This window comes from Hirundo rustica, chromosome 8 (genome assembly GCF_015227805.2).
Source record: "Hirundo rustica isolate bHirRus1 chromosome 8, bHirRus1.pri.v3, whole genome shotgun sequence".
In the NCBI taxonomy this organism is placed as follows: domain Eukaryota; kingdom Metazoa; phylum Chordata; class Aves; order Passeriformes; family Hirundinidae; genus Hirundo; species Hirundo rustica.
Genome location: NC_053457.1, coordinates 15,801,089 through 15,820,796, shown reverse-complemented (window position 1 = coordinate 15,820,796; position 19,708 = coordinate 15,801,089). Strand labels below are relative to the sequence as shown.

General features: G+C 39.5%; 1 protein-coding gene across 12 annotated transcripts in view; it reads right to left on the bottom strand.

Annotated features, from left to right (window-relative positions):
• The window catches only part of USP54 (ubiquitin specific peptidase 54), a 92,229-nt gene that overhangs the window by 41,341 nt on the left and 31,180 nt on the right, over positions 1-19,708 (bottom strand). For 5 of the 12 annotated variants that reach the window (XM_058421675.1, XM_040072140.2, XM_058421673.1 and 2 more), the window contains exons 2-3: positions 4,737-5,583; positions 2,011-2,103 (exon numbers count right to left, since the gene is read on the bottom strand). In XM_058421675.1, coding sequence (XP_058277658.1) covers positions 2,011-2,103; positions 4,737-4,883 — 240 coding nt within the window. In that variant the 5' untranslated portion in view covers positions 4,884-5,583. Of the gene's footprint in view, positions 1-2,010; positions 2,104-4,736; positions 5,584-15,853; positions 16,055-18,424; positions 18,504-19,258; positions 19,341-19,708 lie in introns of those variants that run through there. The other 7 variants (XM_040072146.2, XM_040072148.1, XM_058421672.1 and 4 more) reach the window with 6 other exon arrangements.

Below are 19,708 nucleotides of genomic sequence, written 5' to 3'. Positions count from 1 at the left end.
CTTTGCAGATATCTGAGAGTGAAAAGAGAGAGCAGCACATTTTTTCAAAAGCTGTTTCATTTAAAAAATAAACATATGGTTGCAGGCACAGAATTTGTGAATTCTGCCACACCACCTGTCATTTCCAAGTTTATAATAGCACACTACACACTTCAAAACAAGGATTTTAGCAACAAAACTAAACATTCTTTGACCCAATGTCTGCTTTTAATACATATATTCCAGAGATCCTGTCATCTTCCAGTCTTCCTGCAGTGCTTTCCCTCTCATACCAGTACTGCTAATCTACCTGCATCATTGTCTGCACTTCATCTTTGATGACCAGCACCACAAAGGTGCATCCTCTCTTTTTTCCTGTAATATCCCTTCACATCCCTCTCCCTTTTTCAGTACTCTACACAGAAAGGCAGAACCTATCTGATCTCATTTCATTCATGGCAGAACCTATCTGATCTCCTGGTATTTCCTTGATCATGCTTTTAGGATAAACCCCAGAATAGCATCCATGGTAAATTCCTAAATCCTTCTCTTTCTGACCTCATCTTGGCTAACAAAGAATACCAACAATCACTTGACATTACTCGAGGGCCTGATCCAAAAAATACCTTTAAATTATCCCACTGAACTTAATGAACTCAAACCAGATCAGGCCCAAGTCTTGTCCTTCCCCTTTAAGGAAGGGGATGTATTTAATACTCCATCTTTTCTGTGTCTGAAGAGCTGTATCTCACTTTGGATGCATTACCTTGCATCAAACCCACTGTAATATCCTCTTCTGATGATAATGCTGTAAATATCATCATCCTGTCTCATCATTTCAACAGATATGTCTTGAGACAAATTTCCCTTCAAAAAAAGATGAATTCTCTTACTTCATGCCTTAACAGTCTCCATTTGCTGTTCATTTGCCAGGGAAAACTCCTCAACAACAGCCCAAAAGTTCACTAGATCACTCATTTCAAGCCTATCTCTACCAGAGCACCTGTGGTGTCACTTAACAGCAGCAAGACAGCCGTCATACCATAAATATTGCCTGGTAACATCAGATGATCTTAATTTAAACCTGTCCTCTGTTTTGCCATTTTTATAAGATATGTTCTCTGTCATTTTCACTACTGTACATAGAATTCGTGACACAAATTCTCCCACAATTAATTTATATATTTAGTTGGATTTTACAACACATTTGTGATCAAAGAAGATGTCTAAGTCTCAATTTCAAAAAGGAAAATCACTGCTCAGGAAGATTAAAACTGGTATTTTCATCATGTTTGCATCATATCCATTTCTCCCACAAGAAGCCAGGGGCTTGAGCTAGCAAAATTTAGAAAGGAGGCCACAAAAAAGCCCCAGAAGTGCAACAAATTAATTGATAGAGACAAACAGAGACACAGGATTGCAGAATTTAATCAAGTATGTAGCAGTACTCAAAATCAGAGCTGGCATCAAGATCTTACTGTCCGGGCAGTCAGTTATTGCATCTGCAGCTACAACCAGAATTGATGTTTTTAAAAACAGAGACTACAAAGAGCAGAGCCATTTAATGCAGACATCAATATTTACAGTAGAACATAGCCTTTTAGCCTTACATAATCATCAGCTTTGAAAAGAAAGGCTTCGCTAAAATGCCCTTCCCCATCCTGACATTTAAAGTAGCTCTGAAGGGAAAGGTAAATGTTGATGAGCCTACTGACTGAGTATGGTGTTATATTTGTACACCAAATGATAAACCGGAAAAAATAAAGCAAACTTGTGTTTTACTGCCTGAATTAATGGACCACAATGACCCACCACTAAGAGGAGTCTTTGTAACTGAAACAGTATTTTCACAATTTTTTAGCTTGAACACATTTTAGAAACTGGATCTTGGACCACTAGCTATCAATATCACATTTACCTTCTTCTCACAAATTTTCAGATCCAAGTTTGATTATAAATATTAATTAAATATCATAAATACTTCTGTTCAAATTTTTAAAGAACGGTTTTCAATGTATTTCTAACTTTTACCTTAAGAGCACAGAAGATGCAAGAATCACCCATACATTTGTGCGTTGTGATCTGTCGGAAACTGCGGCGAAAAATGTCCAAGTGCCAGAGAACCTGAAACAGAAAAGGGGGCACAGCCAATTTTATGAATATATAAAATATAATATTGCATAGGCTTCTGATTATACTGCATATGCTGAATAATCCAAGAAGTACACCAACGTCATCAGTGATCACCTTTAAAAGGGATGCCTTTGATCTAACTGCAAGTTGACGTTTTTGACTTTCTACTTTAGCTGCAACCCTCAGATGCTAATTTACAGTATGACCTTCCTCTGAATTTCTTGCCATGTGTTTTTAGATTAGAGAACTCCTTGTTGATCCATGTGCAGTGCTGGCTTAAGCAGCACCTGCTCTGACTGCTCCACAGTGCTGGCACCAGGGCCGGCCGCTGGGCAACCACACCATGAGGCTGAGCAGAGCTGCCCAGGACACCCCATGGACTGCTGGGGATGAAACTCTTCCATTCCTGCAGTCCTACACAGCTTTCTTGTTCTGAGCAGGAAGCCTAAATGCTGAAAAAACGGAGCACCAACCGCATATACATTAACGAGTTTGTGCAAGTGAAAACAGCAGCATACTAAAATCCGTTATGCCCAATATTATCATTGCTAAGTGTCCTCAGAGGCCATGATTACTAACCCTAGCCTACTAGGGCAGTTATACCTTTCTCTCAGGACAGGTATGGGGCTAATAACAGGTGTGTGACTAGGTAGGGTCACAGCACAGAAAAGCAAGCACGCTTTCACATGCTCTGCTAGCAACAGTGAGAGGTGACATTTGCTCTAACAGCAGCATGTTTTTTTATTCTTCAGTTTTACCGCTAAACCTGCGCACTCCCAGGAAATTATTCAAATTTGATATGTAAAATAGCAATAATAGCCATTTCTAAGATGTTCTACAGTGAGCTCTTTATGTATAAATGTGGTCAGCACTGGCCATTTCAGCTCAAACTAACAGTAACTGGACTTTCCAGCAAACCTCAGTCACCAGCCTTTCAGAAGGCAGAAGTCTGCAGTGCAAGAAGCCCTGACCTAAATCACGTCCCACCAGGTTCCGGACAGAGCAGCAAGGTCCAGGCTGACATGTGACTGGCTAAATGCTTCATTAGCACTGAGGAACCAAACTTCTTATTTCTGATGAATTTATCTGCAGCAACCGGCTAGGAAAAATTTAGCACCCGGGCAAAATATGTGCTGGTTTCAGTAAGTGTTTTCAACTGGGACCACTTGTTATTTAAACCACAGTAATATGTAATATTCAGTAAACATATTTTTAAAAATAATCAATATGTTTCCCAAAACTTCATAATTGCTACGGCTTTGTACTCCAACTATCCCTGTACTTAAGGGCCTGAGAGGCAACATAAGCATTGAAAACATCTGATTACACACAAACATTCCTGAAGAACTACTGCAGACTTTACAAAAGGACAAAAAAATTACGTTCAGGAATGAGTCCAATTTTTTTATGTAATTGCCCATGGAGTTTAACTTGAATGCTTATAGAAATTTGTAAGAGCGAGGAGCAACAAACATTCAAGAGCATTTCAGACTAAGTGTTAAAAAATTAGGATAAACCCCAGAAGCATGTATTTTATGAAATAATTATTGTCTTGACTTTTTTTTTTTTTTAAATTCAGATTGAAAGTACTTTCAGTATCCTATCTCTCTTCAGCAGAAAAGGGTTTCTGTAGCAGATTAAAGACCAGGTCATATGCTTTCATCTTCATGTGTGGCATGCAGCTGGTATTAGGATCTGCTTAGTCCAGACCTAGGTTCACTAACTCAATATTAGAAAGCAGCCAGTCATTACACCTTACAGCTTAATAAAGGTAATTGATACAGAACATCACTGGAAACTTCTCTTAGCCTTGTAATTTCTAACATATTAAACCTACTGAGGGTCATAGGTACACATTTATACTACTTGCACTGGGGCTATATGGAAGCCTGAAGCTGAGAACCTGATTGTGTCCATGGGAAAAAAAACCACAAAAACAAACCAGAAGCCAAACCCATAGTGATACAGTCTGTGCTGCACAGAAAAGTCATATGAAGGGATGGAAACTGGTGTGAAGGGGTTTTAAGCCCTGCTGCCAAATGGACTGAATCTCAACCATCAGACATTCAAAGCATCTAAATGGTGACAGCACCTCTATAGCAGCCATAACACTCCACTGAATTTGGCACTAGAAAAGGTTTTCCTTCTAAATCAAAAAGTAAACACTCATTTAAACTAAACTACAAAGCAGCAGCCAGAAAGAAAACGGAACTACATAAAATGGATCTTGCATAGTTATTATCAAACCTTGACTGGTTCAACAAAAGTTATATTTACTTTTAAGGAGTATGCATTCTGCAAGCTATGCAATAACCTACTATTTTAAAATAAATTTTCTATGTATATTTTTAGCTTTGGTTGATATTCTACAGGCTTACACAGACAAGACATTCAAGTACAGTAAATGATGACTGTGTAAATGCTGTTGAATTTACCAGGAAAACTTGAAAATTAAAAAGCTGTTCACAATAACTTAATCTGATTTTCCAAATGTAGCTTTATTCTATCTATGCCCACCAACAACTATGTACCCAAGTTCAGCTATATTTGTTGCACAGTGCCTATGAAAATACTGCAACAGACAGAGGGCAAAACCAGAAACATTCTTTATTCTGTGTTCTTACCTGTAGCGCACTATTCAGGAAGCAACTGTTCTGTCCTGGTTCATTGCTGAGACCTTTACTGGGTGCTATTGAGGTGGTATTTCGTGGAGTAAACATGCCCTGTACATTCCCCCGACCCACAGAAAAGTAATTTCTTTTCCAAGACATTTTCCTGTTTCAGCTGTAGAAAATGCAGGTTTAGGCTGGCAGAGTATTTGACTTATCAGATGCCTCCTTTCAAAAAATTTGAAACTGTAACAGCAGCCATACTTCCTTAAACTATAGTTTAAACAGTATTTATCCTTTTGCCAGGACTCAAGGAGTTTGCTTCTTTTAAATCCAGCCTGGGATGCTATTCTTCATGTGCTGCTTATGCATGCAACAACCTCCTTTAAAAGCAGCCACGCAGAACATTTCACAAAGGGAAGGAATCCACGGTTGTGCAAGTCCATGTTATGCTGCTTCTCCCTTTTCCAAACAGGCAGGAACTTCAGAGAACAAACGGCAAATCAAGGAGGTCCCAGACTCAAGACGAGAAAAACAACAACTTCCTCCCACACCCCCAAAAACGCGGCTTCTGTAATCCTTCTATAATCCTCCTGAAGAAGATGGGAAAAATCCAATTAGTAAGAGAGCAAGGAAACCAAAACACAACCTTGGCAGCTCCCTTTCAGTTACATGTATCTTGGGTGATGAGAGTGACATTCTCCTCACAGGGGAAAAAGACGTAACTCCAGAACTTGAGAGTGAAGAGCTTTAAAGAAGCAAGAAGTCTCGGACACAGTTCTCCTAATTCTGCATGCGATCTTTAGAAATTTCTTCTCCCGATCCTCCTTTTGCAATCGGAATGCCCAGCCGTGCCAGAAAGCTTGAGAGAGAAAAATAATCAAAGGCTTGCGTCATTTAATTACTCTCTTGGTTTTGTGGTGTTCTGCCAAGACCAGTGTTGCCTCACCTCCCACAATACACTGAATCTTCAGAGACAAAGCAAAAAATCTAAGCGTTCCTCCACCCAAAAAAATAAATTAACATGGAAAAGAACAGAGGATTCTGAGAAAGGTCTGTAAGAGCAAGGAGGCAAGGAGTATGTTGAAAAGGTTAAGAAGTAAACTAGATTAAAAAAATAAACCACAACGTTCAAGTGAACCTCATGGCAGTAGTCAAACATATCCTTTACAATCTTGTAGTGTTATTTTTTTTTTAACTTATCTCATTCATTCAAACAGTTACACGAGGATTTGTGCCTCTATGAATACATGCTACCACATTTCTCCACTCTATAACCGGGATTTTGCACTGAACATGGAAGGCACAAGGCTCATCCCTGACTCAGCAACCCACTGCACTCTCCAGAAAAAAATCAGTCTCCAAAGTTCATTCATCAGAAACTATGTGCACCTCTAAAATGCTACTTAATCTGGGTACATGGGATATACAATTTCTTATAAAGGCATAGAAGCCTCTGAAGAAGCCAGAACAATTACAGAAAGTGCTCTTCCCACCACAAGTTCATTTTTTCCCCTCACCTACAAGAAACCGACAAAAAAGATATTTAAGCAATTTCTAGAAATGGGAACTACAAGATTCATGGCAATATTTTTATTTTTTTTTAAGTTCCCTCAAGTGTAGTCCACCTATATTTACAGAAACCAGCATGGTATTTTCCAGGGACATTCCCAATGACACCTAGAATTAAACAACTTTTGATACACATAGTAACAATTGAAATTACCTATTATGGCTGGTATGAGCAAGACAACTCTAATCCAAATGTATTTAAGAACTAATTGAAGCATGAAGTCACTACAAAATAGACATACGTAGGGTTTGTACATCAGCAAAAATTAACTGAGGGTATAATGCCTTCCAAAGATAACCCTGGGTATCTGTGAGGGCATGTTCTTCACCTTCCACACAATTACAAATTCTTCATCTCCTGACAAAACACAAAGAACTTCCTAAATACCTGCAAATGTGTTACAGCAGCTTAACACATTCCCTTCTAGTAATACTTCATTCGTACTTCCATTAAACTCATTCTACAAATATTAATGAAGTCTCAGCACTGCTGTAGGCAGGCAAATATCTGCTCACAGATGAGCAGTCCTCCTGGCTGCCAGCGTGCCATGCAAAATTTCAGACGTGCTTGTAAGCCTGCAGACACAGACCATTACCGTGCCCGTCACACAACATTCCTGAGTGCTGAACTTAGACAGGAGTCATTTCAAAGCAATTGCAGCCTCAGCCCCCTTTCTTTGCTCAACCATGAGCCAACCATACTATGTGAGCCATTTAGGGATCAATTTAGGATCTCTGTAAAGCAACGCCACATGCAGTAGGTGCAGTGGTTAAGCCTGTGTGTCAGAGACGTATGCATGAAACCAACTGAGACAGGCAGGCTCTGTGCTGCCTCAGAAAAACCACTCAGCCAAACACTCAGTATTCGTTCCACAGCACCTACAAAGAAAAATACAATCCAAAACATTCCCAAGACACACAGCTGAGAGCCGTACCTATTCAGTGGACTTCAAATCCAAAACAAGACTTGCCTCTCAAAATGGGCCGTAAAACTAAATTTTGAACACTTTTTGAGCAAAGCTACATCAGACATGACAAAGTAAGTCAACTTTTTTAGTTTATTTTTATTGTCTTGGAACAAATTTCAAGACTGGAGGCTTCAGAATTCACCTCCCATTGAAGCAAGACTACTTCAAGCTGGCCCAAACCCTCACCATAAGTGTGCAAGCTTAGTACCTGCACTGCTTCTGCACAGGCTTAGCAGACTTGACTTCTCAGCACCATGACTGCACACAGAAGCACGTTCAGTTTACTCATTTGGCTACACAGCCTTTGGAAAGCTAAGAACAAGCAAGAAACACTTCAGCTGGTAACCACCCAGTTAGGACAAAAGCAGATCTCCAGATCACAGCTCTGCACCGTGCCAACCTCTAAAAAACCTAGCAATGAAATATAACTATTCATATTAAATAAATATTATACAAACGTTTTCATGAGGAGTAAATAAAACATTAAAAACAGATAAAGAACATATAATAAAAAAGGCAAACCAAACATTCTAGATCTTCAACGCTTCAAAATGTGAACGCGTCTGATTTTAGAGAATAGACTCCTTTCCCCCAGTACCCTAACGCCTATTCTGATGGTAGGGAGTAGATTAATGGTGTTGAGGGCAAATCATGCCTTCACAAGCTGCAAACCTAAAGAGGTGAGAAGCAACCTTGAAATCAAGATCTTTTTGATAACAAGAAAAGACAGACTTGTCCAAGACAATGGATTTTGTTGAAAGTTTTCACCCAGATGGCTCCCGAGTTTGACTCTTTCAGTGAAGAGGCACAAGAATAATCCCACAGGTGTTCTCAGCTAGATGGAAAGTTTATAAAAATAAACTTGAGAACACACTTTCTCAATGTACCTGCAATGATAAAAGTATTTGTGAATTTCTGTATGGATTAAATTATATTTAACTGCAGACATATCAATATTACAGACTTCATTTAGTTTAGACATCCCAAAAGATAATCAGCTTTACAAGTCAGTTTAAATTCGATCCTGAAGGCAATGAAAAGAAAATAAAGGGGAGGAAAAACTTCCCAATACATAATAACCATGAGGCTGGATGAAGAGTGAAGAGTGCAGGGACCTGACAGAGGCAAAAGAAGGTCATTTCTTCCTCTTAAGCATGTCTCTTCTTTTTGAGATTCTCAGCTAGCCAGAAATATGAGACAGATTTATTTGCTCACCTAGACAATAAAGTGCAACTACAAAAAGGTAGATTTACATTCATCTCCATTGCCAAGAATTTTTTCACAGTACAAATGGGACAACAGAGGGGAAAAAATTCTGCTTTATGCATGCATTTCTCAGCCTTGATGGCTCTGCTGGGAGAACTAGGCAAGGAGGAGTCTGTCATGCTTCTGCTGTCAAGCTTGCACCCATTTGTCAGTCTTCCTCTTAAACTAACAACCTGATTACCTGGCTCTGTGCTCCTTGTGCCTACTGGGTGGAACCAGGAACTGGGAACAGACAGCACCTCCCAGTGCCGCCGGTGCCCACAGACTCATACTGGTCTTCCTTGTTTTCTGTGTGCTGTTGCACAATTCTCAGTCCCTGAAGTGTTGTAAAGACCAGGTTTTAAGTACCAGAGACCTTCCTAACTTCTGAAAGCCTTTCTGGAAAATAGAGTTTTCTAAGGTTAGGATAAATACTCTTTCAGACACCAGAGAAATCTTCCACTTACTAGAAGCAAACTATTTAATTGTCTGGCTAAAAGTTGCTGATAAAGACCATCAAGATGATTTTTGAGTGAAGACTAAAATCACATTTCCCTAAATCCATGGGTCTACTTCTTCAGAGTACAGATACAGCAAGCCTGACCAAACACTACCGGTTTCTCCAGAAGACACAGTGAAGGCCATTTCTGAGAGATCACCTCAAGATAATGCAAACAAAACCAGAAAACACTAGACAGAACAGCAAGCAAAACAAACATTATTTTTGGTCACTACCACTGTATTTATACAGCCTATCAACCAACAGAAGAAACTGTAGTCAAAATACTGAAGTCAATCACTTTTTAGGAATGCATTTACCCACTGTGGCAATGGTGCCACTTCTACAGATAATTTAACGCTTCTACAGTCATAGGAAGGAAAAAAATGAACAATTTTATGAAGAAAGAATGTTTTTATACCAGCTTTTCAAGCCAACAACCAATAAACCACGAAACATGAAAACCAACCCACTCTACACTCCTGTTAACTGCTCAGACCAACAAGAGGCATGGTGAGACAACATTCTGCAGAAACACTCCAAAGTGAGACTCTCTAAGTTGCTGGGGTCAAGTACAGCTTTATACTGCAGGAAAATACTCTTCCTAGCAAAACATTCTCCAGCTTCCTCATCCAAAATGCTTTATAAAACTCTGCTGGACTGTCTCTTAAAGCAGTGTAATGAAATCTTGCAAACACTTACCTAATCGCAATCATTTGATTTTAAGCCTGACAGTCAGCCCAATCTATTTAAAGAGCATCTCTCACAGCCAAAAAAAAAAAAAAAAAAAAAAAAAAAAAAAAAAAAAAAAAAAAGGGAGAAAAAGAAAAAAGCACCCAAAACCCAGCAGAGAGCCATTGGCTTTGAAATGCAGAAGACTGTCCTCCAGGGTTAGTCTTAGCAGTTTTCTTTTCTGCAGCCTTTTCTGAAATAAGGACATCAGCTGATAAACACCTGTGTTCTGTGCTGACAACCACACAGACTTCTGTTCAGAATAATGGAAAAGTATGTCACTTATCCTATACAGCTACTGAGAAAGTAAGGTAGCTGTGTCCAGACTTTCACAATACAGTTAAGAGGACTAAAAATATCCAGCTGCCTTGCAAATAATGAGAAAAACTATTAAAAACCACCTGGTAAGGAGCTCCAGTACAACTTCACAATTATTCAAAGGCAAATAAATTATAATACAAAAATACATAAAACATCCAAACATAACTGTCAATATCTAAAGCCAGCATTACAGCCTTTTCTGATCAACAATTACTTAACCTGAAAGATGATCAAGAAGCTTCTAGAGTAAAGCATGTCTTCCTGAAGACTGCAACTGATAAAAGCACAATATAAAATAATTGAGTAATAAAGGGCTTTTGTTCAAAGACAAGTAATGAGAGCATGGAGGTCAGAGCTAGAGATGAAAATGCCACTTTATTTATCTTCTGTGGGGCTTATTGCCAAAACACATTTTGCTCCCCAGATAAAGGTTCTACTGATAGAAAAAAACATTATATTAATAGCCACTGATCTCATGCATCATGGTACTTTCAACACATGCATTTGCTATGGAAGTTACAGGGAATGGAGGCAGACAAGCCCACTGGTCCTAAATCCTTTGGAAGCAGCAGCCACCTTTATGCTACACAGCCCTGTTAGCTCAGCAACTCTTTTCTGACAGTTGGAGAGGCAAGGAATATATATAAAATTAAGAAAGTCTGCTCAGTTTTAAGTAAATTCAAACCCTTTCAAAACCATCTGCACTCCTTCAGATCTACCCTTCACAGTTGTTCAACTCAGACTGCTGTACATGATAATAAAAACCATACAGTTAAGCTCACCTAGATTTCCAAAGTGCTTATCCTCAAATTTTCTCTTACTTTCCATATTAAATCTAAGTTTATTCTCCCAAGCCTATATTTAAAAAACACTCTACCTTACCCCAGGCTGGTGCTAGACATTTCTCAAGGTAGAAGGGTAGGGTAAAAACAGCTTTTCATCCCACTCTCCATGGAACTTGTGGAGTTTGGATAAATGGGGAAAACACAGCAGCTTCAAATGTTATGCAACTGCTCAAAAGCAGTTAAACATCACTAATCAATCCTGTGTAACAAAGGAAAACATGACAGGTTGCTGTCAACCCCATGGTGAAATGGAAGGTTCTGGTTTGACTCAAGCAAAAGCTCAGTCAGCCTCCTGCTACCAATTATTCACTCCCTTTCCAAATTTTTACCTTCATTTCCAAAGTGGAGCTTCAAGATGTATTTAGTATTTGATTCAGTCTCCAGATATAAACATTTTGATTGCAAAATACTGTATTTTACAGCCTTCAGCTATTGCCAAAAGATTTCAAGGTCCATTTTCATATAGCACCTCATTAACAAACTATCTCATCTCTCTTCCACTGGTAACACCACTGATCCAAAAAACCAAGGGATTCGTGCTTTGTCTTGTGAATTCCAGTTGAACAATGACTTAAGAGCCCTAAAAGATTTCAGAAGTAGTCAGGAGTATTCAACAACATATGGCTTAATGACTGATAACTTTGTAATCCTAAAATCCTGCTGCCATTCTTTTCCTGACCTTGCAGAAACTGCTGAACAGAAAAATTCTTCCTGTAAAAAGATTCTTCAGTCTGTAACTGCTACCTTGTTATAACTGTGAGTTCTCCTGTCAATCTTCACACCCCTTTCTTCGCTTAAAACAGAAGTCAGTAGCAATCAACTCCCAAATCATATGCTGTTCACATTCCAGCACCACAAACCCCACTGCTTCATTAAACTCGCCATAAAAACAATGATTTCTGATACATGTGAATGTGGAAATATGCACATATCCATGTAGGATAACAATCCTACAAGAAATAGCTTTTGCAGGAAAACAGGTAAATAGAAGAAGTACTTTTGATTTCAAAGGAAACACAATGAAGATTAAACAAAGGCAGCAACACATTGAGAGTAGCAACAGACTTTGATCAAACAGATGGACAGCGTTTGGATGGAAAAACAGTTCTTTCTGCTGATATGCTAAGAATCTCAAAGTCAAATACTGCAATGCACTGTTCTCTCCCAGCAGTGCTCAAGGGGAAAGATGACATCCAGGGCAGAAATCAGTTTCCTCAACACATGCACATATAACACTGCCTGGTGAAAACTTCCACAGAGGTGGGCAGACAATTCCCACTTCCCTTTATCAACAGCTGCAGCCAGATAAGGTATTTGTTAGTACCATAAAAGCATTTATGCCCTTCCTCTTCGCTCAGGACAGTATTTGGTATTAAACAGACTAAAGTATTAGCTCATTGTATTTTGTGTTTTATCTACACCACCATTACAATGTACCAAGACAATTTGTAACTCCAGGTTCTTGACAGACTAATAACATACCAAGGTACGAAATCAAAGCAGTATAGAGGAACTCACAAAAACGGAGTAAAAGCAGAGTGAGCAGCAGTTTACGGTGCCTTTGCTGGGTCCCAGTATTAAATGCTTACATCCCTTTTTTCCCGTTTTGCTAAAACTGACAAGCAGAAGGAACACTGCTGCACTGCAGAACATTACATAGAATCATACTTCACATAAAAATATAAAGCAAATGCTCCCAGCATCCACAACATGCTGATTATTCCTCTTTTTTAAGCCATCATCTGTGCTGTGTAGCTATAAATAATGTTTCAGCAGAATCACGAGTGTGCACACACATGCATAAGCTGAGTTTAAGATCATTACTATGTAGTTTTAGAGGAATAAGTATAACTAATAAGAACAGGGAAACTCATTTTTTGCTTCATTTGGCTCTGTATAGAGAAGCATTCACTGTGAAACCCACTGAAGACTTCAGAACTTGAGTAGGAAAAACACTTGCACACACTACAAGAAAAAGCTTATTTAATCAGAACATCCCATATTCACAACAGCAGTTAGTAGCATGTGGAAGAGTAAAACAAACAGGTTTCACCAACAACCTGGAACAGACAAGCAGGGGTCGTAAAACTATACGAGTAGGAGACCAGCAGAAAACATCTGATTGATGCATTTCAGGAAATCAGAGGAAAAGATTGTCTCTGCAAGCTGATGAGCTGGGTCCCACCCTTTTCTAAACACGAAGTAAACAGACACGACCATACCTCAAGCCTTTCCAACCCAAACTAGCAAATAAAGTGTTTGCAGTATGCTGCCAAGTCCTCCCCGTGGCTCCTGCAGCCCAAGACCAGAGCTGGCCAACTGGTCCACTGCTGGCTGATGATCCAGTCCATCACAGGACCTTATGAAGTAAAGAGCCATTTTGCAGGTCTCTGTGAGTTTTAAAACAGGAGGATAACAACAACTTAATGCACAACAAAACATCCAACATAGGCAAAGTCATGAAATGGTTCCTACAAACACAGGAAAGGACCCCTTGTGTAACAGGATGTTCAGCTACCTCCATTACTTGAAATTTTACTTTCATTGAGAAGCCCCTTACAAATAGATAAATTGCTTGAATTCTTCTGGTAAAAAACATATTCTGAAAGATTGTTAAAAAAGCCTTAAGGCCAAGTTTAACCGACCTCACAATGTGAAAGTTGGAGTAGATGGCTAAAACAGGCAAAGGATACTTTCTTCATCATACACAGTTACTTTGTCAACCATTTCAGTAACTCAAATATTAGAGAATGCACCTAGCATACAAAAATGAAAGCTTCATGTGTGAAGATTGTACAAACATGTTTTCTGAAATACAGATCTTTTATTTTATGTTAGAACTAATAATAAGGTGAAGCCACGTGATTGCATATTAAATTTCAGAAAACTCTGGCCTCATTGAATGAAAAATACAAATTCAATTTTTTAAGTTATGATTCAAAAGAACTGGTTCTCTAAGTCTTAACAGACATTACTGTAAGAAACTAACGACATACTGATTTAAAAAACCTGTAACACTCTTCCCAAGATTTTAAAATATTAAAATCTGCAAGTAATCTGCTGGGGAAGAAAAACCCAAACAGAAGACGTGGAAACAAAGACATAATTTCCTTCTATCAAAACCAGGCTTATGGAGATGATGCTATTATTTTCATTCAGAAAGGTTATTTTATCATCACCAGAAAAGTACTGTGAAACTACCAAATGCAAAAGGGATTATTTCGTGTCCTGCTGTGTCCTGGAGAGATCCACAAAGCATGAAAGAGACTCTTGTTAAGCACAAGCAGGCTCTGTCCTAATGGGTCACAGAAGCAGAAGCTGTGCAAATGCAGTATAATACAAGCTGAACAGACCAGTTGGGTGTTGGGGTAAGAAAAAGAAGAATGATGTCAACAGCTTTGATTTTTATTTTTTTTTCCTCTGCCTGGCAATAAAATGACCCAACTGAGTAGCACCAGAAGCTCCCTACAAAAAAATCTAAACCCATCTAAACAAAAAAACCCAAACTCCCTTAACCTCCCCCAGAAAACCAAAACATACCCTAGCCAGAAAAAAACCCACGTTCCAGGAAGCACCTGAAATACACCCTGAAAGGGGCCTTTCCACATTATTTGTGAGTTGCTCATTGGCAGAAAAAGATCATGAAGAGGTAACCTGGTCACAAGAGTTCTCCTCTTAGCAACAGAAGAAACCTGTTAAAATTAAAACAATTCTGAAGGTGCTTAGGAAAGTTTAAATACCTTTAACCAACTAATACACGGCCAAAGGAAAACACCCCTAATGAAACTTGTTGCTGTTGTCATTTTAAAACAGACTGACGAGGAGCAAATAAGGATAGCGTAGGGATATGTACACATGCCTTCATACACATAAAGGAGGCCTGTCCTGACAGGCTGCACAGTACCCAGCCAACAACAAATGTTAAAGCCACTAATTTCAACACTGAAAGAATACCTAGAGAAAACTGCAGTCTAGCTCAACATCAGAGAATAGAATTTCAGCCTGTCCTTAAAAAAAAAAAAAAAAAAAAAAAGATGCTTACTTTAGAGATTCCATTAATTCCTTTCAGCAGTAATTCAACTTTTTCAATGCTTCTGTGCATCTGAGCTCTACAGAGAAGCAAGCAGCTACTTCTGTTACTCTCCCAAATGTGATCTTGCACTGGCTGAAATCACTTGTGAAACTAAACACAATCCACATACCCTTTAAATAGGGACTCCCAGGAGCACTGCAATGTTAAGCACAAAGGATTAAGCAGCTTCTGGCTTAGTCCAGGACAGAATGCACAAAATTTAGAAAGCAGAGCCTCCCAAACTTGTATCATATATTCTGTGCACTCAGTTCATCTTTTTCCTTCCCCCACAGAGAAAAAACACCCTGCCTACAATGATGTGTGTCATTCCTTAAGCAAAGTGCCTCAGGGAACAGCACTGGAGCACAGAGAAGCTTTGGGGAAAGGTCCCAGGCAAGAGACAACGGCAGCTTTAGGGGTTCTTCCACTCCACCACACACAGTAGGGAACAGGAAAGTAACTGGGTCTCAGGATGACAACATTTATGTAAGCATTTGGTTTCTGGCTTCTAATAACGGGTGTAATTCTTTAAGAGTGGCTGTGCCATGTAGCATCCCTGGAGCCAGGGGGACAGTCCCACCCTGCCCTCATGGGGAGATACCAAGGGTGTTCAAAGACAAAAGCTCCAGGGATTGTATGGTATGGCTGGTGTTAGCACAAAATTTCCAGTAGGACATTTGGGACCACTCAGTGACTGACAGGCTAGGAAGGCAAGACATAGCTGGTAATGGGAAACTTGCACACAAGCTTATTTCCATTTTGTGTTCCCTAGATTTTTTTTTCATTCCCTCTTTTTAAAAAAGTAACATTTCTATTACTAATTAAATAAAACATGGCTTTTTTGATATTAAAATCCTTTCAGTCTTTTGGGAACTCACCACAGCAGAAGAGTTAGGCACATCCGTCTCAAAAACTGTGGGGGACTCCATACCCTGCCATGGTAATCCAAAACGGTCCCTAAGGCTTCTTCTTCCTGCAGGCTCCTGTACAGGTTACACAGTCACCACTCCCTACACTGGGATCCCCTAGAGCTGGTCACAGGACAGAATCTTCACCTTCTAGTTGCAAAGCAGTCACATGTTGCCCACACCCTCTCTTGCCAAATCCTGTTAGCGCAAGACCAGCTGATATTGCTCCAGGCTCGCATCTACAAGCATTGTAATGCTGTACAATAGAACTTGTTTTCCCCAGAATTCCTCAGACAATACGCTGGCAACACAAGAAGCTGCTGAAGGGATGCAACTGTTGTGTTAGCAACTTGATGCAGGAAAAAGTTCAGATCCAGAACACCAGCAAGGCAATAAAAGGACAAAACCAAACGCTGTCCTGTTTCAAAGTCATCTACCCCCAGAATAACCAGGCTTTAAGGAATAATCACCTGGCATCTGGGAAAGCAACATCTGTAACAGCTATCCTTATCAAGAAGGGTTACCAGACCATGATAGTATTTTCAGTCACACCATTATACAACGAGAAAAGCTCTTTAGGAAATAATCTATAAAATTTTCCTTCAATAGTAGACGAAAGCATTCAGATGCACTGTTACTATAATTATTATCCATTGCTTAACCAGCATTACAACAAGTCTTATACAACACTTCCTTATACACACACCTGTAAGGGAAACAGGAAAAAATAAGAATATTTTATCCAGATTTAGAGTCTATGCATCCTTCCTCTGTGATTAATAAAATAAATCATGCACACGTGTGCGTGCACACATACAATTAAGTGGATGATCTGGAAAAATCTTACATTTATCATCAATCAGAACTGAACTCACTCCACCTGAAGTTAAACTCCTCTGAGCTTGAGCCAAAAAGTACAGCATTAGAGGCATTTTCTTCGCTAGACTAAAAGGAAGTTCTTCCAGCTTTTTAGGATTCTCTTTTTCCCAGTACATCTAAGTTCTCCAATTCCAATAGACTCTGGTGACCCAGGTACTCAACAATTTAGGACAGCAATATCCTCTTGTGAAATCAAGTATGTGAGACGCTTCAGAGAAAGTCTGTATGAACATGTATGGCATTATACATCTCTTTAAAAGACTATTAATATGTTTGCAAACTGGTAGCCTGGTCTCACATCTTACATCTGTGTCAACTTCTCGGAGAAGCATCAAGGTAATAAAATATCAGTTGGAACAGGGTGGAGTTAAAAAACTGTCACACTGAAAAAAACATCTTCCACATGCATTTGTTTGAGCTCTCTTGATTTTGCCCCTTGATTATGTTTATATCTACTCAGAGAGGCAGTATGAGCATAAATGTCTCTAACACATTGCTTTGACTATATCCAACAATTCCCCCTTCCCATGGTAAATCAGTCTCCCTGCATTCCCTTCTAAGTGCCCTCAAATCTAACATAATATTGACCTCCACATTTCTAAGTGCATTATTAAAACCTCCCCCAAAAGTTTATGGTCCCAGTCTTCAACCAGACATTAGTTACATTATAAATCAAGTGCTTCTGTTTTCTCTCCCTCGGAGAAGATGGAAACATACCAAAAACATCTACAAAACTATCTGGTTATCCTCCAAATCACTCCTTTCCTGCCAAGCACGGAGAGGCTCAGCAGCAAAGCAGCAGGTGTGCCAAAACCATTGTTCATCCTGACAGCCACCACAGTCTGCTTCCTTCACTCCTCAGGCTGTTTGTCATGATTCTCTGGCCCTAAACAGAGAACTCTTAACCTGGAATCATCCTGTTTGGGTTTTTAAGACACCTAAAATGCTCAAGACCATGCTCATAACCTATAGACATAACTACATTATAAATTAACAACTTCAGAAAACACAAACTTCTGTATAACCACTGCAACACTTCTCCGTCAAAAACCCCCAAGAGGTTTCCGAACTGTCAGTTATAATAATAGTATTTAAAAAGCCTACGGCTTCTCTAACTCCCACGAAATACAGTGCTCTAGGAAGAGGATGTATCATCTCAGAAAACCTCTGAGAGGAACCTCATTAAATAACCAAATGAAGCCAAAATCTTGGGGCCACCAGAGGAGTGTGAAGAGGTCACTTCTCCCTCCACACGAGTGCTTTGGGGCAGGCAGTTCATATTTAGGCTCACAGAAGCAAATTGAGCTCACAAAATTAGCACTTTTGGAGGGATGGCAAGAGGGGAGGAGGGGGCTTGCTTTATTTCCTACTAAGTTAGTGACCTGAATCAGCTGAGCAAGAAGTTATAGTTAGGGCAAGGACATTGGGACTTCACCTTCCAGGTATGGATGAGATGAATGCAGCCTCTGAAGACTATAATCATTGTCTTTATAATTCTTGTCTGTTTTAGGCTGCCTGAGAACTTACTCCTTCAAAAAAATCTGGAATGCATTAGAACAAGCAGAATGTTTATTACGCTGAATGTCAAGTACTGGAACTGATACACAGATTACTCCTCCCTCCTTCGCCCTCTCTGACAACAAAGTCTAGAACTGGACTTACCATTTTGTGGAATTAGAACTTCTGCTTAGTGCCACCAAATATATCAAAATAGCGTAAGGGTTTTGATTTCTTCTCAAATCTAGAAATTTAAACAAATACGTACTTTTTGCTAAGCTGAACCGCAAAAAGTATAAAACAGAAGTGACAGAATTCAAACAATCACAAAATTACTAATTGTGGAAACAAGACACTTGATATAAGGCGGGGGATCAGGAAAATAGATAAAGCAAGTTGACTTTTATATATCAGCACATTAAAATAATTGAAAACCTCCTCACATGTTTAGCACCTCATTTCATTATGAACTTTCTTACGCAGAATTCAACAACTAAGAGGGAAAGACAAACACATCTAACTTATCAAAAAAGCAGTACCTTCTGACTAGGTAATTCTTACACTGTAAAGTAAATGGGATGGGAAATGAACTGTCAACATCCCTTCCAGCTGTAACAATTGATATGGTGAGAAGAGATTCTGACCGGTTTTATCTTCAAATCTATCATGGATACTATCAGAAAAAGTTATGGTATGGTGGACGAGAGGCAGCTTATGTCTTGGAAAGTACTTTTCACAGAGACAAACATCATACAGAAAGTGTACACATAAGACACACCATTAGCTAGCAGGACTGGAACACTGAAAAGCAAACTACTAACAAACTGAAGCAATACACTTTCTTTGTATCTTGGAAACAAAAGCCAGCCACATTGAAAAGCAGAATTTTCTATCTTTCAGTACCACGTGTAGGAGAGAATTTCTCTGACAACTTGAATTCAATCAAAACAGTAACATCACAGTGATGGTGATGCTGAACTAAAAATCAGAAACCCCTACCTTCAGAAATGGCATTCTATTTATTGTGTGGACTCCACACCGGGATCACAACAGAAGCTGGAGATCAGAGCGAGTCAGGAAAACTCAGGACTCGCTGTGAGAGTAACTGCTCTGAGTAAAGTTGCACAGAAAAATTATTTAAGGGAGGAGGAAAGAGCTAGAATAGCATGGGAGGGGATAACCTGCTGTTTCAAACAATAGGAAGCTGTTGAAACAAAAAAACAAGGGCCTCCCTAAGCACAGGAAAGTCTCATTCAAAAAGCATTGCCCCCATTGCCACCTACCAAGCAGGCAGCTCTGACAAGAGAGATAAGGCCAGAGGCCCAGCCCTGCTTACCGACAACTCCCCTTGGACACAGGGCCAGGCGAGGAGGAGGAAGGCTTTCCAAACACTTTTCTAAGAGACCAGACTGGGGGCAGAGCAGGGGGAGGCAGGGCTGCAAGGGATGA